The sequence below is a fragment of the Halichoerus grypus genome, chromosome 5 (genome assembly GCF_964656455.1).
Source record: "Halichoerus grypus chromosome 5, mHalGry1.hap1.1, whole genome shotgun sequence".
Taxonomy (NCBI): Eukaryota; Metazoa; Chordata; class Mammalia; order Carnivora; family Phocidae; genus Halichoerus; species Halichoerus grypus.
Genome location: NC_135716.1, coordinates 179370428 through 179395730, shown reverse-complemented (window position 1 = coordinate 179395730; position 25303 = coordinate 179370428). Strand labels below are relative to the sequence as shown.

General features: G+C 49.2%; 1 protein-coding gene across 1 annotated transcript; it reads right to left on the bottom strand.

Annotated features, from left to right (window-relative positions):
- Positions 1-3733: 3733 nt before the first annotated feature.
- EXOSC10 (exosome component 10) lies at positions 3734-24597 on the bottom strand. The gene is made up of 25 exons (XM_078073795.1): positions 24440-24597; positions 22715-22851; positions 21354-21477; positions 19921-20025; positions 19435-19600; positions 19164-19278; positions 18065-18140; positions 17777-17887; positions 17421-17564; positions 16501-16691; positions 15337-15493; positions 15054-15202; positions 14824-14874; positions 14061-14172; positions 12503-12553; positions 12264-12342; positions 12068-12177; positions 9868-9963; positions 9468-9542; positions 7986-8073; positions 6815-6888; positions 6154-6325; positions 5270-5331; positions 4532-4608; positions 3734-3875 (listed from the first exon to the last, which is right to left on the bottom strand). The coding sequence occupies exons 1-25, from the start codon at positions 24548-24550 to the stop codon at positions 3845-3847; spliced, it is 2664 nt and encodes an 887-aa protein (XP_077929921.1). The 5' UTR covers positions 24551-24597; the 3' UTR covers positions 3734-3844.
- Positions 24598-25303: the final 706 nt, after the last annotated feature.

The following is a 25303-nucleotide window of genomic DNA, read 5'->3' as shown; positions in this document are numbered from 1 at the left end:
TTTGAAGGGTGGGCGGGAACGTGCTGTTTTTAGAAAAATGTCAAGGAACTTCTCTGAATCACATTAAGCATGCTAATTACCAAATATTAAATGCTAATTGCTCTACACGCATAGTTCTTCGCATGCCAGGGAAGGGAGATGAAACTGGTATAAGCTACTGGGGACATGACAGGGATGTTTTTTGACTGACGTTCCGCAGCCTCCACTTGGAGGTGGGAAGCATGTTCTCTGTAACCTCAGATGAATAACACACTAGTGTTTATCAGTGCAAGCCTCAAGGCTTACAGCAGCAATGTGTCTTGGTTGATTTTAAGCTGCTTTTCGGGGGAAGGTGAGCCAAGACAATAAAAGAATTGCTCGGAGATGGCTCATAGGGAGCTGCTTCGAGACCCGAGGTCATTCAGGTAAGAGACAGTCCACCCCTCTGTCCAGTTACCCAGGCTTGCCTGCGTTCAGCCCTGTACTTCCTCCACCGACACTTACACCTCTGAGCTGTGATGGCCTGTTCACTTGTGTGTCCCCTGAACCAGACTGGAAGCTCCATGAGACTAGGGATGGTGTCCGTAGCCGGCTGAGTTGACGCTGGAGGCTCGGGCGCTGGTCCAGGCACCTCGTAGTCAGCTGTCTTGGCCGCCTTCCAGGGATTGCACAGCCGAGACCAGACAGGGGCCCTGGCATTCCAGGGGCACTGCAAGGTGGGGGTGGGGGCAGTGGAAGATGAAGTCCATCCATCCCATTCCTCCCACAAGCTGAACAAAGCTGCACCAGCACGTATATCCTCAGCGGAGAAGGACCATAAATGACACCTCTTGCCCTCCTGTAGAGGAGGTGAAACCACGGTTTTGGCCTCAACACCAACAGTGAATGGGATTTCTGGGATGGTGTGTATAAGCAGTAGCTCAGACCTTCCCAGTCCAGAGGAAACAAAGGCCCAAATGCAGGCAGAAAAGTCCCTAGATGTCCAGGGCCATGATCCCGTAAATGTCACTCAGCTTTAGATCACAAGGAGCAAAAGCAGTGGTTCAGCCAGAAGTAGCCAGCTAGCACAACACTGCCCGGTTACACTCACAACGGATACGGAACATCAGGATGCAGAAAACCAAGGTACAGGATGAAACGTTTCCTTGAATTCAGACCCACGTGCATTTAAGATTCAGTGGGAAAGCATTACTGTCTAGTGGGTCAACTATCCCAATCTGTTAAGATGTAGATGATTTAGCCACCGGGAGAGGGGAGAGGCGGGCGAAGGCGGGCTGTCCAAGGCAGAGGCTGCAGCGTGTGTCTGTCACTGAGAGACGTTCAGCAGTTCGCACCTGAGTCCTGTTGCAGGCACTGTGTTCAGCCAGGCAGATGGGGCTGGCTGTGAGTGAGAATGAATTTGGCCACGGTGTGGGATTACTTGGTTGAAAATGTTTCTGGCAAGCTAAGGTACCACCAACAGCACTGTGCCTCCTGGAGCAAAGAGCCCTTCTCCCCATCAATTCTCTCTCCACCCCCAAGCCCGCTGGCCCTGCCACACCCTCTCCCAGGGCACAGCGCCATCCTCCACGGCCGTTCGGACACACGGCCCTTGGGACACTCACCCATCCTCCCGGGGCCCTGGGGATCCAAGTGCTCCCCCCATGGCCTTAAACTCCAGTGAAGGGAACTACAGCTGTTCCCCAAACAGCCCCAAGGCTCTCATCTCCATCCCGTGGCTCAGGAGTCCTGGACTTCTGGTTTCGGGGACCAGTAAAATTTCAAAAACACATTTGGGGATGGACATCAGGTTGCCAACTCTTTCTTTTGCAAGGAAGGACATTTACAAAGACCTCGACTAGTACTGTCTACAGTCCTCATCTTTTTATAAAACAAACACAAAACATTGCCACAAAGACAAAACTAGTAAGGGTCATTTCCAAGTAAAGGACAAGGAATCACCTTACTTCTCTAAGAAACTTAATATACTGTCTTTGTTCTCATGTCACCTCTGGCCCGTGGTGAGCCTGCCGTGGCCCACTCAGCAAGGCCTGGGGCGCACTGCCACGCTTATCCAGTGGTTCTCAGACTTCAGCCAGCAGGGGAATCATCTGGAGAGCTTGCTGCGCCCGGCTTCCCAGGCCACCGGCCCTCCCTCCTGCTTGGCACGTATGGGGTGGAGCCCGGGGTTCAGCTCCCTGCAGGTCTCTGGCAGAAGTCCACACTCTGGAGTAGCACTAATTAAAAGGTTCTCTGGACTTTCTCCCTTACTCTTCAAGGTCCAAACCAAATGTACTTTTCGTGAAGCCTCCTCAGTAGAAAACCATTTCTCGCTCTTAAAAATTCCCATCTGTCCACCTTTTTTTTTTTTAGCAGAGACTCCACCATGTTTGGGCAGACTGCTTACTGTGCCTCTGTGTCTGCTCTTTCCCAGCTCTGCACCAGAACCCTGGACTTTTGGGGGCCCGTGGACACTGAAATGACTTTCCCAGTAGCCTCTGCTGTGGCATGTGACTATGTGCTGGCCAGTGGGAAGTGGACACAGGCCGTATCTTTTTCAAGGGAGACTGGGTGTGCATCTCTTCCCCTCCTTCCAGCTGAATGGAATGCAGATGTGATGGATGGAGCTGGGCCAGTTACCCAGCCCATGAGGTGGAAGACCTGGGTTCCAGTCGAGGGTGGTAGACCCCCAAGTAAGGGCCAGAGTGAGAATTGCCAGTTGCCGCACTAAGCTCTGGACTAACTAGGACTGAAGAGAGAGAGAAAAAACCCTCTGTTTTGCTAAGTCACCGAGAGTCTGCCTTTTCTGTCAGTTGCAACCATTCTAGTCCCAACTAGTCCAAACTTCAGCCCATCTGGGGCCTGGGCTGTTCTCTGCTGTTCTGCTTGACTAACTGCTCTCTGGCAGCGATGTCTGGATTCGTGGCCCCTCAGGGTACTGCACGCAGCCAGCCCTCCCAATCATCTGTGAGAAAAACTTTTAAGAAAATAGGCTCCTTGTTTGAGTATTTGTGAAAACAAAAATAATGGTATTTTGTGCTTTCTGAATTTAATAGCCCATCCCAGGACTAAAATCATATGGAATTCTGAAGAAATTCAATGCTACATTATTAATACAAAAATGGAAATCTAAATGTTCAAAAATGGTGAGCTAGAAGGAATTTTGGAATGAGGAAAGATAAAAACTTTTTCAGTGTGAAAAACTGTAGAAACATGAATCCAAGTTTGGAAATGAACAAACATGTGGTACAAAGCCTTGATACCAAGGTGTGAAAGTTTCTCTCCGCGTGGAAGGATTGCAGATGTAATTTTTCTCGTTTCCTCATTCCGTCAGTGAACGTGCCATTACTTTTCCAATTGGGGAAAACGTTAAAAAGAAACAAAAGGGAGCGAGACAGGAAGAGGGAGGGAACCCGGCCTCCAGGCCGCAGTGGCTCCGAAGCTGCACCAGCCACCTCCCTGAGGGCGTCTGTACCCTGCAGCTTCACTGACATGACCTGAGGGCACGGGAAGGAGGTAACATGGCCCACAGACCCCCCGGAAAATGCAGAGTCAGTGCTCCCTGCCTCGTGGAGGCCGCCCTCTTCTGAGTCACAGGAGGCTTTCCTGCATTCCCCCTCAGGGGTGACTGTGGATTTCTCCAGAAATCGCAGCGTCCTCCAGGGTGCACTTACCCACAGACAGCCGAAGCTGGGGATCCGAACGGGGGTGGGGGTGGGGTATGTCTTCTCCCGCCGGAACTGAGGTGGCAGCAAAGGAAAAGTCAGGAATCCGCTTTCTTCCAATAAGAATTATTTTTAATGGTTTAAAAATGAGTCTGTACAAAACCTGCACCACCATTTGGTGCTTCCAGTCCACCGGGGAATTCCAAGGGTCTCTTCCACCACTATCTCTTTGGCCAGCTGTGCCTGAAACCCCTGCAGAGAGAGACAGTGTGAAAACAGAAAAGTTGCTTCTCCCAGTTGGGCTGGAGGTTTGCTCTCAGCCGGTTTACAAAATGCTGCAGACCTCAATAACGCACAACTGGGGAGGCATGGTTCGTCCAGGGCTCCTGGAGAACTGAGCTTGGCAGCAGCATGTCCCTCACACTCTGGCAGACAAGAGGGGACTGGGGAAGCGCTCTGGGGCCCCACGAGGGTGGCTGTGTTCATCAAGATCTAAAGGCAGATTCCCTCCTCATCAGGCCACACCCTAGGGGTGAATCCTCTGGTTTCAGGCTCTGCCCTGGGGATGAGGGTTTCATGTTTTTAATGAAAATATTCTTAAATGAGGACCCACATTTACTTCCTGATTTTTTTCTCCCTCACTCCTCAGAAATGGGAAGATCTGGGAAAACTTCAAGTCTATTTGCTCGGAGGTGACCCCGGGAAGCTGTATGGTTGGTTAACAGGCGGTGAGGGACAGGAATCTGAGTCCTGGGACGCAGGGACCGTCAGGTGGATGGCACTTGGCAAGGCCCTCCCCTCCTCCTATCTCAGCTGCCCGACCGACAGAGAGGGATCTGGGCAAGAGAGCCTCTCTGAGGCTTTCCAGCTGGGCCCTGTGAGCCCGTACGCCAGCCTCCCCCACATACCTGTCTGACTTTCCGGTTGGAAAGGACATACTTTTGTTTCCCACCGACTGTTTCAGTTTTTTGGGTGCAATGCATTTCTGAAAAGATAAAAAGCCATTTCAGCCGAGGGACAACCTGACCACAGGACACACACAGGAAACAACACAGGAGCCCAGCTGGCCCGTCCAAGACTCCAGTGCCACCAGTGTGACTGGTTTTCTTGCAAATGGACCTTTCTGGGTGCTTCTGAAGGCGAGGCCGTCCGGACGAGCTCCCAAAGGAACAGGAGGGCTCCGCACAGGCCTCAGCCTCCGCATGCCAAACTTGCGGTCACGTTTGGCCCCGCCTGGCAGCAACGCCCACAGGGGCAGATGCAGGCTTGTGCGGGCGCCCGAGGGAGTGTTTGTGGCCTGTAGCTGTAATTCCCATGGCAGTGAACAGCAAACACCCCTTCAAACCACACGCCAGCCTTCACAACCTCTTTAAAAGTTCATTTTTATTGCTGGAATAGCTGGTAGGTATTGTCTGTACTTGGGGAGAAATGAGGTGAGGGAAAGGATGTGCAGAGGAAGAGGGTTCCTAGCCAGGCCGTCTTCCCAGCAAAGGAAGAGGGGAAAAAAAAGCACCACGAGCAGGAGAGAATTTTCAAGAAGATTTTTCTTTTTAATGGTATCTTGTATTTTGTTTTTTGAATTTGGAATCAAAGCCTAGTTGACATATACGATCCCATTAATTTTCCACATCAAGTATATTTCTTACCTTGCCGGGCTGGGTCTGCTTATTTGGATCAAATTGGGAAGAAGGTTTCGGTTTGCTGTCTCCTGGAAGGTGAGAGAAGAGAGATGCCAGTGAGCGTGTCCGTGAGTTTATATACCCAACGGGCTGACCGCGGGGCTGGCGCACGATGCTCAGAAAGGGTGGGCTGTCAGCTCCCCTGCCGCCCCCTGCAGGAGAAGGGACTTAGGCTGACAACAGTTCACGTGGTGTGTTCCCAGTAGGGAAGGGCAGCCCGAACACCAGGCTCATTTCTCACAGATCTATTCTCAGCTCAGGGGCAGGTGGCTACAGCATTAGCTCCTCTTACACCAAGGACATCCAGTCTGGTCTCTGTGTGCCCGTCAGGAGGTGCCACTGGCAGTCACTTGGGCCCTGGGGTGACGATCCTGCCCTACCTTCCCTCTCTCAAAGGGTTGTGTTGCCAAGGAGGCTGCCCTACCGTCAGGAGGGCCGCCTGCAGCCCCTCCGAGGCAGATGGACTCTCACCGGCTAAGGGGCCAGAGAGCAGCCCCCGGGCGTCAGGTTTCTTCGTAAACTCCTTGCCGTGTTTGTGTGTCTGTCTGAGAAAATGTGTTTCTGGGCACGAGCTACTGTGAGGAAAGATGGAGCCGCTATTAGAATGGACGCCATCTTGCGCTACGACCAGCGAGGCCATGGCGAGGTAACTGCAGCCCAGGAGGGTGGGGGTGGAACGGTGCCTTCCGTCCCCGCACTGCGGTTCCCCTGCATGGCTCTCAGAGTGCTTGGGTGAGAGCCGGGTCTTTCTCGGGCTTCATCGGTGCCCAGGTCATGCTTTCTTTCCTCTACGGCTTCCTCCCTCCTAACAGGCCCAGACATTCCTTAAAGGGCACCAGTCCTGGCCTCACCAGCAAAAGCCTTGAAATCCGACTTGCTGTAGTCATAAGGGGTGAAATCCTTTTCTGGCGGATCTGGGTCTTTTGGCTTCTTGGAAGTTTTGAGTCGCTTCTTTTCTTGTTTCTGCTCTGTGGTCCTTGGGTCACTTGTGGTTCGCTCCCTTTTCTTGGTGGCACTTTCCAGCTGTAAGGTGAACACACCGTGGGAAGAACGCACGGGAGTGGATGCGACAGCCAGGCCCGCGAGCCTCTAGGCCTGCTGTGCTGGCATCTACGGGCTCGGGGACAGGGAGAGAAGTGCGGGTGGCTGTGAGCCTGGGCGGGGCTAGCACCGGGTGGGACACGTTCCTCGGTGGAGAGGGACATCAGGTCATTTACGAAAGGCACAACAGGCTTGGATATGCATAAGCTTTAGTACCTTGTCTACCACTAGACTCAGGGGTACGGTCTGTTCACCATAAATTCATCCCAAAAAATCATGTAAGAGAAATTACAATATAAACGTTTTTGAGGGGAAATGCAGGCACTATTTGACAAGCAAAATGAACTAGAAAGACGTAGAAGCATTTACTTTGAAGCACAGGACAAGCCCTCCTGCTATTCGGGGAAAATCCTGACCGTGACCAGGGGCAGCTCATTTCTCAAAAGGGAAAGCAGAAGGGCCAGCACGTACGGCAGCCTGCTGTCGGACAGACACGGCCTGTTCTGCTGTCGCTTTGTACTCTTCCTTGGCCTGGTCCCGAGCAGCTGCAAGAGAGCACGGTCCGTGGAGCTGCTGTCTCCAGCAGCCAAGCCTCCCTCCGCATCTGGCTGCATCGACTGCGGTGGCTGCCACAGCCGGGGCACCCTCCCTGCCCCCCAGTCTCCTGCGCTGGCCCCCCGCCCCTCAAGGATGGCCGCCTTGCAGCTCAGGCGCAGATGCTCTTCCTACACTCTTGTCTGAAAGCCCACCTGCCCCTCCCCTGAGAACCCAAGCCGGACACCCGCCAGCCTACGTGACGCCTCTCTGAGGTCTCAGAGGGGCCGCAATCAAAACACGTCAAGGACCAGAACAAAGCCACTTCCCCAACTGGCTCCTCGTGCACTCTCACTCTGTTGCTGGCCACCCTGCCTTTCTAGTCGCTCAGGACCAGCCCTTCTGGCACCCACGGCCCCCTTCTTCCTCTTATGTGCCACACACACAACTCATCATCAAGTGCTGTCGGGTCACCATGGGGTACACATCGGCTTCGGGCCACTTCTCACCACCTCTGCTACCATGCTGGTCAAGCCAACAGCCCCTCACCTGGCCTCCCACCCCTGCCCTCTTTGCTGGACTCTCCACAGTCTCGGAGTGAGCTTTTCTGGTCAGTGCAGGCCACTGCTCTGCTCAGACCCTCCACAGCTTCCCGGCCTGCTCGGAGGACAAGCCACATCCTTATACAACGGTCCTGTTCTCCCCATCAGCCACACTGGCTTCCTGGCCACTCTCTGCACACGCCCAGTGAGCAACTGCCTGGGGCCTTGGACTCGCTGGGCCACCAGCATGGGACCACTCTTCCCCTAGAAGCAGCCAGTCTTTGCTCAATGTCACATTTATCCGACTGCCTTCTCTAAACACCGTAGAGAAGTAGCCACCCCACCCCTCACCCCAGCACTTCCTACCCGTCTCCCTGCCATCGGAAAGAACGTACATTTATGGGTACACTGTCCGCTACCCCCCGGGAAAAGGCACACTCCACAGGGCAGGGGCTGTGCTTTGTTCTCAGCCGTACTGACACTTTGTTGAACAAACAACAGGATACACGAGGCCTGTTCTTTGATAGACACCCCGACAGGCTGAGTTACAAGGAAGTGAGGGCTACCTGTTTGCTCCGCTGCCTTCCCCTTGGCAGTTTCTTTAGATTCCTTGTGCACCTGGACCTGGCTTGCCAGCTTCCAGCGGTTGCTGATCTACAATGAAAACAAATAAAACAAAAACACTCCAAAACTCAGCCACCTAGGAACGCTTTACTTTTTTAATGAGGGGATGCCGGCCATACTAATAACCTAGTCACTACACACATTTCTTAGTCATGAATTCCAAATCTGATGACACAAAAAATAAAATCTCTCGCTGGCTTTATTTATAAAATACTCATCAAGAAGGACAAAGTGCAACTGGATTCCAGGCACGGGGCCGGATGCCTTCCTGTCCGCCATCTCACTCAATCCCTTCCATAATCCCGGGACAAAGGCATCCTCATCACCCCCACTTTGAGATGGGAAACAGGCTCAGAGAAGCTAAATAATTTGTCTGGGGGGACACGGTTAGCAAATGGTGAAGCTGGGCTTCAAGGCAGGACTTCTCGAGTTGGGTCTGCTGTTGTACGATACCACATCTGCTCGTGGCGTTAGAACAGGTCTCGCTGGTATTAGAAGCACGGTAAGGGATGTGTGGTTGAATGGGCCACAACCCGTGGGGGAGGAAGGAAAGAAGCCCCAAAAGTCCCCCTGACTCCCCATTTCTAAAGACAGCAGGCTAACCACTAGCGACAGGGCGGAGGCCCATCAGGCTTTCTGGCCTGACCTTTGCTGCCTAATGAAAGAGAGGGTGGGCAGAGGGAGCCAGGCCCCCGTCTGATCACAGCAGGTCCTTCCTACAGGAAGGAAGAAGGCTTTTAACAATTAACACGGTGGCTCCCAGGAACATCTCATGGGGCTCCAGGGAAGGTGTTTCCTTATTCTTATCCATAATGCTGTTAAAAACAAACCAAACAATAGAAGACAGAATGTTTTAAAATTTAAGCTGTCACCTGTGAGAGCCTTAAAGTAATATTCACATATAAAAATGCATCAAGCTGAACACCTACACCTGGGCACTTTACTATGTACAAACTAAACTTCAAGTAAAAACCAAACACAAAAACCAAAGACCTGTTTCTTAAAAGGTTTGCAAAGGCTTCTGAAAATCAGAATAAAGTTCTGGCCCCTCTCTCTAGAAATAATGCTTATATATATTTATATATAAAGCATTTTTTGTATTCATTTTCAGGGGGCTCAAGATGGGCTTAAGACAAAAACCTCGTTCAGATAATTAAGAAGCCCCCTTCTCTTAGAAAGTCACTCTTGAAAAGGGTGACAAATCCACTTACTTCGATTTTTTTTTTTTTTTAAAGATTTTATTTATTTATCTGACAGAGAGAGCGAGAGAGCACAAGCAGGGAGAACAGTAGAGGGAGAGGGAGAAGCAGGCTCCCCGCCAAGCAGGGAGCCTGATGTGGGGCTCGATCCCAGGACCCTGAGATCATGACCTGAGCCGAAGGCAGACGCTTAACCATCTGAGCCACCCAGGCGCCCTCACTTACTTCGTAGATTTTTGACGATGGATCAAACTTTGCTGCCTGAGAAATGTGAGCGTGGTGTTCGAGTGAAGGCAGGAACTGGAGGGATGGAAGGAAACGGTTGTTTAAATGTGCTCAGGACCTGCATGGGGGTTTTCTGGTGGGGTTCATTGTGGGAGGCCTAACTCAGAGCATCCACCTGGCCACAGCTCACTGGCACTTGAGTGAGGTGTCCTTGCTGGTTTCACCTGAGAAGACCCCAACTCCGTCTCCACCCAGACACCAGGGACAGTGGACACATGCTGGGTTCAGAGACTCCCTCTCTCCAAAGACTGTTGGCTGCTTTTCTGGGCAAGAGGCCCCTACAAGCTGCAGAAAGCTCTGCCTATTCTGTCAGCCCTGAACACACACAATGCCTACTTACCATCTTAAATGGATTTTCGAAGGACTCCATTATGTTCTGGGCTTTCTTCTGCGCAACTGTTAATGGGCTCTTTCTACTTTCTTCGGCACTAGGTTCCTGCAGGGACAGAAAGTGAGCAACTTATCCCATAATCATTCTGTGGCATTACGATGCAAGCAACGGAATAATCCTGGGTGGTTCAGTCGTTAAGCGTCTGCCTTTGGCTCAGCTCATGATCCCAGAGTCCTGGGATCGAGCCCCGCATCGGGCTCCCTGCTCAGCAGAGAGCCTGCTTTTCCCTCTGCCGGCCGCTCCCCCTGCTCGCGTTCTCACTCTCTCTCTCTGACACATAAATAAATAAAATCTTAAAAAAAAAAAAAAAGTAGTAAGAATACCAGCTTTTAGGTCTCTCACATGTACGAGGCGCTGTCACAGTCTGTGATATAGCACAGGAGGGCGCTATAACACACATTTATTGAACCAATGAATTCTCACTGTGTCCTTACAACTTACGAGGTACATGGTATTATTCTCACCATCTTACAGATGAGGAAACTGAGGCACAGAGGGGTTAAGTCTTCCAGAGCCTGACAGTGAACAGGGGCAGAATGAGGACGAACTCCCAGGTCTGTCTCGCTCTAGAATGTGAGGTTGTAACCAGACACTTACAAATTAAGAATTATAAACTGTTGCGGGCAATCAGTACAACTAAGCGACAAGGTGCTGCTTCCAACTGGGTTCAGAATGTGTGCTATCCTTCTGCTTCCTCCGTGGTGACAGTCCTGCCACACAGAGCATGGGGACACCACCGCCTCTGTTAGACGGAGCACGGCGCTTCCAGGCTCACGTGGCCCAAAGTTCATGCTCCTATTTTTAGCTGCCTGTTCACCGTGATAGCTCAATTAAGCTCCCAGACTTCTCTGCTCACAAATTACTGAAGCAAGACCCAGTCTAAATTTCTGTGATGATGTGAAAAAGAACGTTAACTCAGGGCACCTGGGTGGCTCAGTCAGTTAATCGTCTGCCTTCGGCTCGGGTCACGGTCCCAGCGTCCTGGGATCGAGCCCCACATCGGGCTCCCTGCTCCGCAGGAAGCCTGCTTCTCCCTCCCACCCTCGTTTGTGTTCCCTCTCTGTCTCTCTCCGTCAAATAAAATCTTTAAAAAAAAAAAAAAAGGTTAACTCTCAGGAAGTACATTTTGCAGGCGGTACTGCGCCTTCCTGGCTTTGGGCCCGCACTCTGGCGTGATGGACTGGCTGGGACCCGTGATCCTGGAAGCTCTGGCCTACCCAGCTGTTTCCCATGTGACACCTGCTAAGCTGGAGATGCGTCTTTATCCAAACGGATCGTATGCCTGCTTCTCTTTCTTTCCAGAAATTATGATTTTTCCTTTACCACATCTGTTGTTTGCACTACCCAGAGTTTTCTCTGTGTATTTTCCTTTCATGCTGGCCATTTCAGCGCCTACCCATCTTGACCAACAACTGCACCCTGGTCCTGCTTTTGCACAGAGCCTGTAGTTCAAGCCCTGGCAGAAACGAGACACCTGCTGGGTACGACAGACCGGGATAAGCTCTGTCACATCTCAATGCATAGTCCAGGAATACAGCTGGGTCCCCATTGCCCACACGTGGTCCCGGACTGGACAGAGTCACTGCCTACCATGACTCAGCCCCACTTTGGGATGTGAAACAAATTTCTACCCATGTACTAGTGCTTTCCTATCTCGCTCGTCACTTGCCCTAATCAGCCACAGTGTAGAGGAATGCTTTTCAAAGCCTCCTCTCTTCCAGCCCGAGCACACGCAGATGGTGCTGGTGCGTATTGCAGAGGGATACCCAGTCCCTACGGTTGAGCTGAGCACTCAGCCCGCCACTTCTGGGAGTCAGGATGGGCTGCGCCTCCCCTGCAGATGGAGCGGGGAAGGTCCTGCTTCTGAATCACCGTGGCGCACACCGTCCTCCCTGCTAGGCACTAGTGAGTGTCCAGATGTCAACTCTTCCTTGGGGCTGTCTTCACACCTCCCGAGAGGATCCTCCACCCACCTCTCACGGACTGCCTCGCGGATCTGTCTCCATGCCTGTCCCCACGGCTGCTGGGTTTTACTCCTGGCATTAGTCTCAAAAGTCGAGGCAGCACTCCAGGCAGACAGCCTGTTTGATAAACCCAGTAACTCCTTACGGGTCTATGCACCACCCGCCCAGCGTGTCCTAGCACTCACGTTAAACAGCGTGATGACGGCAGTGGCAATAAGGCATCTGGTATCTGGCAGGGCTTCTTCTTCTCTTTGGTTGGGGAACAGGAGTGCCTGTTTCTGCGCTGGCACAGGCCCTAAGGGGATGGAAGTCAGTCAGGTCAAAGCCTCGTGGAGAGTGCGCAAGGCAGTTTCCAGAACGTTCCAGAGACCTTTACATTACCGTTGTTTGGGATGACAGGGTAGCCCTCTGAAGAGGCGTGGGAGCAGTCATGGGGTCCAAAAAGCACATTCTCCAATCTCTGCAGCAGAAAGAAATCAACAGGCCTCAGGAAGGATTTGCAAGCATGCGGCAGCTTTCTGCCGCACTGCTGGGGGCTGCCTCTGACAGGGAGGTGTCTTCTGCACCGGCTCTGACTGGTGCCCTCCCCCAGAAAAGAGACGTCAGATACAGTACTCTACCTCAGGACCCGGCAGCGGGCCGCTCTTCTTCACGCCGGTTGCAACTTCAGACTGAGGAGGAAAAATAAAGAGCGTCTGAGGAAAGGTGCCTAAACTCGGTGACCGCACATGTTTCCCTCAGCACAGACTGGGTCCCTTCACTAGATGTTTTACAAGAGCCCAGAGATGTTCTTTTGTCCTTCATCCCTTACAGTGCCTAGCACTATAATCACACAGTGCTCAATAATTACTTGTTGAATGAAAGAATGAAACCCTTTATCGTGACAAGGCACAATGCAGAAGATTTCTAAGAGCTTGAAAGAGATTGTCCTCTAGAAACCAGGGTTTCTCTTTCTACTTGGCCAAACTGTAGAGCTAACAAAAGATTTTTTTTTTCAAAGACTTTATTTATTTATTTGAGAGAGAGAGAGAGAGAGAGAGAGAGAGCATGGGTGGGGGGAAGGTCAGAGGGAGAAGCAGACACCCCACAGAGCAGGGAGCCCAATGCCGGACTTGATCCTGGGACTCCAGGATCATGACCTGAGCTGAAGGCAGTCGCTTAACCAACTGAGCCACCCAGGCGCCCCAAAAGATTCTTTTTAAAGAAATTTTAACATGAAGACTGAAAATGTGTTTATCCTCAGTCTCTTCTTTATCGACCTAAAGGAACTGATTTTGTATCTTTCTGGATCCATAATCTTTCAAAAAATTGCAAATATAATTTACCATATACCGATATTACTACTGAGGCAAAACAAAAACTGTCTCCCCAAATTGAAATTGAAATTCAAATTGAATTGGGTGGCTCAGTTAGTTAAGCAACTGACTCTTGATTTCAGCTCAGGTCATGATCTCAGGATCTTGAGATCGAGCCCCATGTTGGACTCCATGCTCAGCGCAGAGTTTGCTTGAGATTCTTTTTCCCTCTCCCTCTGCCCCTCTCCCCTGATGGCGTGTACCCATGCATGCACTAATATAAATAAATAAATAAATAAATGAAATCTTAAAAAAAAAAAAAAGAGTTTTAGCTTTTGATAATCATAAAGAAGACATGTTGGGGCACCTGGATGGCTCAGTGGGTTAAGCGTCTGCCTTCAGCTCAGGTCATGATCTCAGGGTCCTGGGACTGAGTCCCGAGTTGGGCTCCCTGCTCAGTGGGGGGTCTGCTTCTCCTTCTCCCTCTCCCTCTGCCCCTCCCCTGCTCATTCTCTCTAATAAATAAATAAATAAAATCTTAAAAAAGGGGCGCCTGGGTGGCTCAGTTGTTAAGCGTCTGCCTTCGGCTCAGGTCATGATCCCAGGGTCCTGGGATTGAGTCCCCTATCGGGCTCCCTGCTTGGCGAGAAGCCTGCTTCTCCCTCTCCCCCTCCCCCTGCTTGTGTTCCCTCTCTGGCTGTCTGTCAGATAAATAAAATCTTAAAAAAAAAAAAAAAAAAAGACCTGTCTACTGGCTTTCCTAACCCCTATTATTTTCTTGGGGCTTTTAGAATGGAGACCAGATCGTGTATGGAGGAGACCACAGGTGCCAGCAGACAGACGGGTCTGCTGAGCTGGAACCTTTAGCAGCAAAGCTTCTCACCTTGAGGAGGGGCATCTCCCGAGCCTGCTGGATTAAAAGATGCATCTCATTGATCTGCTGCCGTACAAGGGGTGGTACAGGGTTACAGCAAGCTATGATGCCCTGAGGTTCCCTGAAGACAAGAAAGAACACAACTCATCATTTAGGGACACAGCCCTCCCCACCGAGGCTTGCAGACGAGAACAGAGAGCTACGGCTAAGGTGAAGACCTGGGAAACACATTCCCAGCAGGGCAGGCTGGGCCGACTGCACCTCCGCGTGTTCTTTGTGGCACCAACCTCTGAGCAGGCGCCTTTTCTGCACTCGCCTCTGGCTCACCGGGAGAGCTGGGGGGGAGCCCCACAGCTCTGCTGAGCCACAGTACTGCAACAGGCTCAAAGGAACATGATGAAATTTGATTCTTTGCTTATTCTTCAATTAACATCAGAAAGCGTTCAAAATCATCAGGTGCCTTGGTTTGGAACAAATTACAGCTACGAGACTCTGACACACTTTCCTCCCTTCCAAGTGGATGCTGGAGGCTCGGCCTTACACTGGATCTCATCTGAGGCATAACCACTGAAATGACTGCAGCCCAGAAAGTTAAGTCCCTACGGGGCGGCCCAGGGGCAGACAGTCTGAATTCCCTGGGCTTGTGAATTTCCTTAGAGCACAGTCTCTGCGTCAACAGCCTTGAGGCAATAACTATCAGAGAAGCTGATTCTGAAGGATAAAATTTCTCTACTGAGAAAGGCAGGACATCGTTATCAGTTCTCAGACTCACTTGGGCAGTTCTTCAGCTATCTTCAGCATCATGTGGTTTGGCAGTACGTATCTGGAACAAAACACACAGTGCGATCACATTACATTCAGCCAGCCAGCCCCGTTAAAGGCTACAACTTGGGGGAAAACATAACCAACTTTCATGGTGAAAAGAAAAAAGGCCATCATTTCCTCGTTACCCGAGTTGCTCGGTCTCGAAAGCAGATATTGAAAGGATGTCTAATCGCTTACCCATAACTTTCATCTTCCCTACGAGCTGTTTTATCCCTCCAGGCGAACAGCAGCTGAAAGGCTGTCAGCTGCTGTGTGTTGAGATGCTTTTTCTGCTTCCTGTACAGTTCAAGGTAGGACTCGTCTGTGAAGATGGGCTTGACGAATTTCTGCAAAATATGACAGAACATTCAAGATCAGTGGGGATCAGAATGGCGCCCTGGGCTCCTCAGAACATTTGGCTCTTTTCCGAAGTGTAAGGAACAAAGCGAAGCACCAGGACCCAGGCAGAGAGCGGCCGTACCTTGAGGCAGATGTCCCTGCTGCGTTGCCACACCACCCGCAGCTGCGTGGGATGCTCGCTGCCTCGCTCCCACAGCTCCAGCCTCATTTTATCATAAATGTAAAGCAGGTAATGGGTGTCATCCCGGGCGTAGCTGAGCATTTCCTCGGGCAGAGGTCTAGAATTGCAAGGGAAGAAATTATTTCGCCACTCAGCCCTAGGAGCAGCAATGTCGTCTATCAGCTCTGCGTGCGAAGACTCTGGATCCCTTTGGTATCACGGCCAATACTGTAGTTACATCCATAGTCCCTCCGTCTCAACATGACAAGCCATTGTTTTCACAGCTGGGGAGAAAGGGCAGCAGGGTCAAAGTGCGGTTGAAAAGAGAGGCCCTTCCATCCTGAGTTTGAGCCTTAGCTCCGCACACCTGTCCTGGGACAAGTCTCTTAAGCTCACTTTCCTCACCTGTGAAATGAAAGGCGGCACCTCACAAGCTGCTGTGGGGACCACCCAGCACAACACCCCAGAAGCTCTTAGCTCAGTGCCTGGCACATGACAACAGCTGAATGACAAGGAGTGGCTTTTAGACTTTGTCAATTTTCATCTTCTATTCGGGCTTTATCAGATTCTCTTTAGAAATTCTGCCCTGCAGAACTGGAGGAAAGCTTCTGGAGCCACTGGAGTGGTTCTTCAGACAACAGCTGCTACCTCAGGGAGGAAGCCGGCCACCTGACAGTGATGGAGCGGAGCCCAGACTCCAGAAAGTGTGGCAGGACCCCACCACGCTCTCAGGCTACAGTACACATGCATGGTAAGACGCAATCACTTATGTACCTCAGAAGCCTCTCGAACCTCTGGGAGATCACCTGACACACACACACGCCCCTCATTACTAGGGAGATCCGAGCTTCAAACGACACACAGGCAGGGACACAGATCCTGACACGGCACGCCTCTTCCAACTACGCTCTCCGTGAAGTGTGAGAGCCTAACACACACACTCCACGTGGTCACCCTAAAACTTCTGGTTGTGCTTCTGCTGCTGCCACCAGCGGGAGGAGACACCAAGGCCAGTCAAGCCAAGGTTCCACTACCGTCACAGCCCGCACATGGCTGTGTGTGGCTGAGAGGCTCAGGAGCACCCCGCTTCCTGCTGCCATCCACACGTCCTTGTCGAGCACAAACCGTATTCTCCAGTCGGCCAGCTGATACTGCTTGTTCGAGTCCACACTGCAGTAGAGTTTCAGGAGGTGGTCCAGGGAGTGCCGGCCCAGGTTAAGGAGGCGTGCTGCCTGATGGGTATCAAACATGTTCACTACGTACAAGCCGAAGTCTTTCTGTAGCCATTCGATGTCCGAGTCAGCACCGTGGAAGACCTGAAAACAAAAGCAGAGTCATGCAGCACAATGCGTACAAGGCCACTTGCGCTCTGAAATAAACTCGGCCTCTGGGTTAGTACAACATTGGAATTAGAAGCCAGAAGGAAGGGGCACCTGGGTGGCTCAGATGGTTAAGCGTCTGCCTTCAGTTCAGGTCATGATCCCAGGGTCCTGGGATCGAGCCCCACATCGGGCTCCTGGCTAAGCGGGGAGCCTGCTTCTCCCTCTGCCTCTGCTTCTCCCCCTGCTCATGCTATCTCTGTGTCTCAAATGAACAAATAAAATCTTAAAAAAAAAAAAAAAGAAGCCAGAAGGAAGATTGAGATGGGTTCAGTTTTAAAAGCTTCTTTTAATTTGGACCAACGGCCTTCCACACTCCTAAATGCACACTCTTAAAGTCTGAAACAGCTCCCAGCCAGTGATTCTAAGCAAGCAGCTCTACTAGCTTCAAGGATAGTCATTAAGTGCAAAGGATCCTGATGGCACGGCCTCGCCCCAGTCGTCATTAACATGATGGAACATTTCTCCGGGTGGTAACAAGCTACAGCTTAAGCTGTTCTAATTGGGGCTTAGAAACAAAAGCAGTTTAGCGTGTGCGGCCGGAATGTAGGAAATTACAATTATTTCTCTCAACTTCACCAGGTCTATGTTGAAATGATGAAACAGTAAAGTGAACAGCACTTAAATCCTAGGCTTACATGCAAGAGCTACAAGAGGCTGGCTGACCTTAACGATGGCAGGGTCTGTGAGGCTCTCATTGAGAATGTACATGTCACTTCGAAGCTCCAGCGTGTCCACGATGAAGTCTTCTGTTCGGGTGGAGATTTGCATCAGGCAGGTCAGCCCCAGGAAGCTCCTGTATGAGTGGTGCTAAAACCCAGAAAGAGGGGAGAACAGGGAAAAATGATCACACCAGGCTTTCCTTTCTTGATTTTGGGAGGGCAGCTATAAAAACAAAGTTATACAATAGATCAGTTTTTGCCAAAAAACCCCAGATCTGTTAGGCTTAATTTTGTACTCCTCAGGTAGGGAGTGAACTCCTAGAAGATGTAAAATTTCACTCCACGTCATTCACAACTTACCTCTAAGTCTACCGCGAATTCTTGACAAGTCAAGAGCTTTTCATTGAGCTCCACCAGCTCATCCAGGGAGGACACAAAATGGCAGGGGGTCTCCCCTACCGGCCTATATAACTGGGGCACAAAAGCACAGGTAGAAAGAGAGAGGAATATTATGAATCATCCTTTACTAAAGCACAAAATGAATTAGGAGTTCAAGAAATGACCCGAAGTTGCAACCTTTAAGGATATTTAAGGAAAGCCAAAATTGCACTGATTTGATTCATCCATAAATTAAGTTTGGGTGCTAACCTGGGGTTGTGGCTTTTGAAGGACTGAATCTGGTGGAGTGAAGTGATCTAGTTCATACTGATAAGGATGTGCAAACCTGAATAAATGAAACAAAAAGAAAAATCCTTTTGATGAATTCCGTGATTCAAGGAAAAACAACTGCTTTAGTCCAGTTTGTAAAAACAAATGAGAAGAGACCATTGTGAAAATATTTTCTCGCTATAAAAACTACCATTCTTTAAATGATAATTAAAGGGTATCAGAAAAAAAAAAACAATACATCAGGTCAAACTGGTTCACCCTTACAATGTGATCATAAAAATGTACTCATCTATAAGGATTTGAGCTCTTATTTCAAAACACTGCATGGCTGCCATTGTGGAGGATACAAAAACATACAATGTGCAATTCCTTGTGGTCTGGAAAACAAACCTGTGGGGTGAGGGAGGACGGGCCAATATTGCAGTTGGTCAGATGCCAAATGCTGTATTTTTTATTCCTCTATCATCTACTTGCATAAAAATCCTAAGTCTGGGAGTTCCTTGAGGGCAGGGCCTCTCATCACCTCTGTTTCTTTAGCACTTGGCCTGTGGCCTCTCAGTGTGGAGCTGGGCCTGAAGGAATGCTGCTCAGGCAGACTCTGGCTACACATGACAAAAAGACCAACACCAGCCAAGTTCTTACCACCCTTTTCCTTCATGCAAGGTCCATCTGTCTATTTTAAGCCTTTTCCTTGATGAATTTATTAGGGGGCCCCTACCTCACTGTTTGAGTCCCCACCCGCTAAGAAAGGCAGAATGGCAGGGACAAAGGACAGTTTTAAGAAAACTGGTTGTGTGGGAAGGCAGCATCAGCATCCCTTGTTCTGTCTTCACATCTGGACAAAGGGGGAGAGAGCAACTGCTCCCCTTCAGGGCTGCTGTGAGGGTTACCTGAGACGCCACTTGGGCAGGCCCTCTGTGAACACAAACAGGAGGTTTTACCAAAAAGATCCACATTAGGATAAGGATAGCAATCACCCATTCCTCACATTTTTGTTCACATTGATGTATCTTACAAAAGTGAAATTGAGGGAGAATGTAGAAAGTTCTCAGAGTAGAAAGTTCTGACAAATACTTACATGTCCTGCTCCACCTGCTGGGTTCTCTGCTGATGGATGAAATCCGCCAGGGCAGGGGGCACATCCAGGTCCTCCGGACGATCCTGTGGGCGCTCCCTCCTTTCTTTAGAAAGTGCTGGAGACCCAAGCAGTGACAACAACACCATCACAAAAGAGGTGAACACATTCACATCTTGTCTAGTTACGGAGCGGGTAAGTGGCTCCTTTTGAAGAAAGGAAGGTGGGAGGGAGACGTTTTCCCCTTTACTGAGGCAGAGTTCGCATGCCTTACCCTGAGGGAGGGGTTTCTGAGCATTGGGCTTGATGAAGATCTTGGGAAGAAATGGAGTGTTGGAGTTGTCGATCTTTTCTCGGAATTTAAGCTGAGGCCGGACGATGTTTTTTGCATGAAGCAACCGGAAAGTTTCAGATTTTGTTTTTTTGCTATATTCTCCTGCCTATGATAACAAATACAAAGAATTTATAACACAGCAACTCGATAAATTAGAGAAGTAAATTCCAAAAAAAAAAAAAAAAAAAAAGAGTAAATTCCCATTTGTGCCTTCTGAAGGCATTCATTTAAGAACCTGTGTGTGTGAGGTTGCGGGGGCCAAAGGAGACAAGAGGTAATTAGGTTGTGCCTGTTTGTGAGAACAAGTTAGGCAGCGGCCAGTTCTGTGCCCAATAAATCAGAACAGAAATGCAGAACAGAACCAGCAAAGGCCCTATTATAAAGCTGACACTTGAAGCTCTAGTCGATCGGCAAAGAAGCCCTCACCTTACGGTTCCAGCTGGACACTACTGTTTTGGGAACTTGCAATCCTGCTGGGAGGACAGGCTGTTGATTCTTATTCACACCTGATGCTTCATCCAGTAAAATACCCTAAGGGCAGAGGACATAATAGTTTAGCATTTCCTTTCAGGGGTAACAAGTTAATTAACTAAAATTCTTAAGAAATAGATTCAGAGAATTACATGTGAGAACATATATATACAAGAGAGTCATCCCAAGTAATTAATGCATTATTTGTTCAAAGGCAGGGCGGTAACTGGCCACTCCCCACCCTCGATCAATTCCTTTTACAGCTCTCAGTTGGGCTGGAAATTCAAAAACGATTTAACAGAGTGATGTGGCCCACCAAAAGAATTAAAAAGACCATAGATTGTAGCTATTAAACACAGAAGGATGATACTCTAAGAATGAAGGGCGTTCTGATCTCTGTCCCATTGAAGCAGATGTGCGGTATCAGTTTGGGAATCTAGGTGACAAAGAGTAGCATGGCAGGACTTGAAATCATAAAATATGAGAAACTACTGAAAGACCTGTGGGCATTTAGATTATGGAAGAGATGACTTCACGGGACAGGAGAGCGTGATTTAAACATCTGCAGGACTGTCACATGGTTGAGGGTTAGCTTTGTTTTGGATGATCTCTATGTATTTCTATAAATAACACTGTGCTGTGAAATTAGGTCTAAGTAGACAGTAAGCTAGATCATATGATGCACATCTCCTTCCAATCATGCGAGTCAGGCTGTTTAGCCGATTGTAGATAATAGTTTAAAAAAAAAAAAAAAAGACTAAATTTTGGTTGGGCGCTGTACCTGAGGCCTCTTCTCTTGCAATACAAACAGGATTTGCAAATCTGGAACACAGATTTGTAATAGACCTCCACTGAGCAGTGATAGGTTGAAATAATATATTTGAAGACAACTATGTTATCTTTGGGAAAAAGAAGCCAACTATCAGGAAGGGAATGTTGTTGGAACAAGAAGTCCTAAACTTTTCATTTCCTTGGATGCTGGAGTTTCTTTTCATATTTTAATAATAAAAAAGTTCATTTGTTAATTATCTTTTTTTTAAAAAAGATTTTATTTTTAAGTAATCTCTATGCCCAATGTGGGGCTTGAACTCACAACCCTGAGAACAAGTGTCATTTGCTCTTCCGACAGAGCTGGCCAGGAGCCCCCATTTGTTAATTATCTTAAGAGTAAGGTGATGGGGTGGCGCCTGAGTGGCTCAGTCAGTTAAGCATCTGCCTTCAGCTTAGGTCATGATCCTGGGGTCCTGGCATTGAGCCCTGCGTCAGGCTCCCTGCTCAGCGGGGAGTCTGCTTCTCCCTCTGCTGCTTCCCCTGCTTGTACTCTCTCGCTCTGTCAAATTAAAAAGAAAAAAAAAATCTACAAAAAAAAAGTAAGGTGAAACACTCACCACTCTTTCCAGAATGACATCATTGGTATCAACTAGTAAATCAAACTTGTCCTCCAACTCAGTCACTTTACTTCGGTCCTTAATGTTGCTTCGACACCCATGGTACTGCATTACCCTGCTCATGCTAGGAAGGACAGGAAAACCAAGGTTACTTTGTATACTTTTATTCATTTGTTCCCAATCTGGGAGAAAGCTTAAAAGGCGTGGCTCAGACTGTTCCCAATATATATATATATATTTTTAAGATTTTATTTGTTTTAGAGAGAGACACAGAGAAAGAGAGAAAGAGCACATGCACGAAATCAGGGGGAGGATTAGAGGAGGAGGGAGAGAGAGAATCTGAAGCAGATTCCTCACTGATCTCGGAGCATGATGCAGGGCTCCAGCTCATGACCGAGAGATCATGACCTAAGCTGAAACCAAGAGTCGGAGGCTTAACTGACTGAGTCACCCAGGTGCAACCCAACCCCCTCCAATACTTTTTGACCAAACTAGTAAAACTTGCACCTTTATAGCAGAAACACTGCTATTTGTGTGGTCTTGGGCAATTCCCTAAATCTCACTAAGACTCCCTTTCCTCATCTGTTAATTGAAGGGTTGGAAGAAATTACCTCAAAGCTTCCTTTAAATTCTAAAAAAGATATCATACTATGTAAATTATATACTTTGCATTCATTATTTTATCATGAAATCTAAAACATGCTCTAACTCTGTCATGCAACAGTTAAACGAAATCACTGTTTGTGTCCTCATACACTTATTAAAAAGGTAATACCCACGGCTCTGAAAACTGTGTGAGAGAATCTTGGATCTAGGCTTTCAAGTCCCATATTAATTCAGAAAGATTCACTGTCTACATATAGGTGCAAAAGTCAATATATTTTTTAAAAGTTAAACTCAAAATTTACCAAATAACATTACCCTAATCAAAATCTTTTATATATTTTTTTAAGTAATCTCTACACCTAACATGGGGTTCGAACTCACAATCCCAAGATCAAGAGTCGCATGCTCTACCAACTAAGCCAGCCAGGCACCCCCACTGTCTCATTTTTATATTTTATAGCTCTTCCTTTTTTTTTTTTTTTTTTAAAGATTTATTTATTTATTTGAGAGAGACAGAGAGAGAGAGAAAGAGAAGCAGAGCAAGGAGCCCGACTCAGGTCTCAATCTCACAACCCTGAGATCATCACCTGAGCCGAATCAAGAGTCAGATGCGTAACCGACTGAGCCACCCAGGCGCCCCTATAGCTCTTTATAGCACAGAAAAATATGGTTAAGAAAAAACTAATTTCAGGAAAAACTACCTATTTCTCTATATTTATTTCTCTCAACATGAGAAAATCATATATAGTACTTACCACTGAAGCAATCTGTCTCCCTGTGTTTCACAAAATGCCTGGAAGCCAGGAAAACTTCGGTAGAAATCATACTCATCGCCAAACTGTGGTAGGCCCCCAGATGCCTTGGTGACTGCCACCACTGACCCAAGAGCAAACTGTCAAAACCCAGAAAAACAAGCATGTTTTAAACATGGATCCCCATTCATTCAGCAACTCACTTTTCTCAAGATATACTACATATAATACATTGTGCTAGATGATGAATTTTACACATTCAACAAATACTCATTTAGTGCTCATTTTACCCCAGGCTCTGAGGATACAATAGTGAACATGGAACCAAGTTTTGGAGCTTACATTCTTGGGAGAGTGGGGAGAAAAAGAACAAATAACATATAAGACAAATATTCAAAATGGCCTAGGTTTGAATCTTGGCTCTGCTACCTATTAACTACGATCTTAGGTAGGTTATTTATCTGGACCTTAGCCTCCTCCTCTGAAAAATAGGCATAATAAAAGTGACCACCCCATAGAGTTGTTGTGAGGATTAAATGAGCCAATAAAATCACATTGGGTAGTGCCTGGTAGGCACATAAGTTCTATTATTATTACTATTTAAATTCAGGTCCATGAGTTTTCTATAGAATTTATTTTTGTGTTTTCATTTGGGCAAGCATCTAAAACACAAGAATACCCTAGATCCTTTGCTGACCAAATTATAACGGCCACTGCCCACAATTGGACTTGTGTTTTATGTTTCAGTCAGTGCCAAGTAGTTCTCTAATTGCTGTGTGGTAATAAGAAAAAATCTGAAGTGGTTGTCATAAAGAAATGATGGTGGGTTATGTGAAGGCCAAATGACATCACTGAGAGTTGTGCAATGAATGTTTTCCAGGGGGAGAAGAGAGAGAAAGGAGGTGGGAACTTGCTTCGTGGTGGGACACATGGTAGCTGGTGAACATGAATGCCACCAATTCAGGACCATGGCTAGTGGTCCAGGAACTATCAGAACCAAACAAATGAATAATGACATCTACTAATGATCCACCTAACCCAGTGGAGTTTGGGGGAGTACACAGTGCTAACTTACAAATTATTTTAGTTTCCTGGTTTTGTAAGAGCTATGCATGAGATGTTTAAACCTAGTTTTGTTTATTCATATACAAAGCATTACACAAATAATCCTCTCCGTGTTCCTTCGAGGAGGCACTGATACACGTTCTAAGGCACCTAGAGGAGGCCAGCTCGGTGGCAGCTGTAACAGGTGACATTAAACCCAGGGTCTGGGATTATGCAGGACCGCACCACAGACGAGGAAAGGGGGACCATCTTGGCCGCGGGAGGGGAGGACGCCGACTGGTGTGGCCTACAGCCCTCCGGAGAGTTGATTAGGTGGCTCAAGCCTGGGCCGAGACGAGGTCACGAGGGCTGGGGGCATCAGGGTGACAAGGAAGCCCTTCCCACGACGCGGACACGGCTCTCCACACTCCACACATTTGCATAGGTTCAAATGTGAGAACGAGGGCCCTGGGAAGCGGGGCGTCCCTCAGTGTCCGCGTGCGATCTCCGCCCCGGAGAGGAAGTGAGAGACTGTGCCCGGCGCGGGCAGCTGCCCCTGGACCCCAGCCCCGGGCTCCGCAGCGGCGCGCGCGCGGCCGGGTGGGCGGCCGCGGACAGGGCCCGGGCCCGCTTCCGGCCGACCGCGGGCGGCTCACGGTGTCCACGGAGGCCCCGCGAACTCACCTTCACGAAGCTGTCTGCGTCCGGGAAGCCCGGCAGCACCATCTCCCCGTCCGGCTTGGCTGCGCTCGTGGCAGTCGGGGCCTTGGGCTCTCGGGGGCTGGGAGGCGCCATTTTTCCCGGCCTGCACGAGTCTTCTCGCGAGAGTGCCTCAGGCCGACGCGACGTGTGCCCACTGCGCATGTGCAAAGTTCGTCCGCTCTGGGATGAGCCGGTGGCGAGTAAGAGTTGGTTATCCCTGAGCCCCCCCCACCCCCTACCCCCGACACGGGGAAGTTTACATTCTCTCTTTAACCTCACATTTTATCATCTGGATAACCTTGTGATTTACGGCGGGACCCGCGGGGCTCAATTAATCTCATACTTAAGGCCAGCCTCTCCCAAGCTCGTCTGGTGCCCGCGTCACCCGCTTGATCTGGGCTCCTGCAATGATCCCCTCTCTCTGACATCGTCTATCTTCTTCCTCGCCCCTGGTTCATTCCTAACGGCCTACACGTATGCTGGCATCGCTGCCAACCACACAGACACAAAACATCACCGCACACCTCCTTCCAGCCCCTTACAGGCAAACTACTGGAGAAGGCTCCACGTGCCCCACAAGCTCACGAGCTCTCTCGAACCCCTCCAGTCAGACGTTCCTGCCCGTCTACACCGCTGGAAACACTCTTGCTGAGGCACCTATTGGGAACTCACACATTTGTGAAATGAATCCGGGAAGAGCTTCTGTTCTGGGGGAGGCAGTTCGGACAGTTCAGGTGAAGGCTGGGAAGCTTAGTGGGGTGTGACCTTTCTCCTACAATCGGGTGTGGCCCACCCTTAATTCATTTGGCTTAGTAAGTGTTCAATAAATGTGAGCTGTTCCCCTTA

Coding starts and splice junctions, on each gene's coding strand:
- EXOSC10 (XM_078073795.1), bottom strand. CDS start 24,550: ATGGCGCCTCCCAGCCCCCGAGAGCCCAAGGCCCCGACTGCCACGAGC. Junction 14,875..15,053: donor AGGGAAGATGAAAGTTATGG/GTAAGCGATTAG, acceptor GTTTTGTTCCAG/ATACGTACTGCCAAACCACA. Junction 12,554..14,060: donor GGGAGATGCCCCTCCTCAAG/GTGAGAAGCTTT, acceptor TTTCCTCCTCAG/TCTGAAGTTGCAACCGGCGT.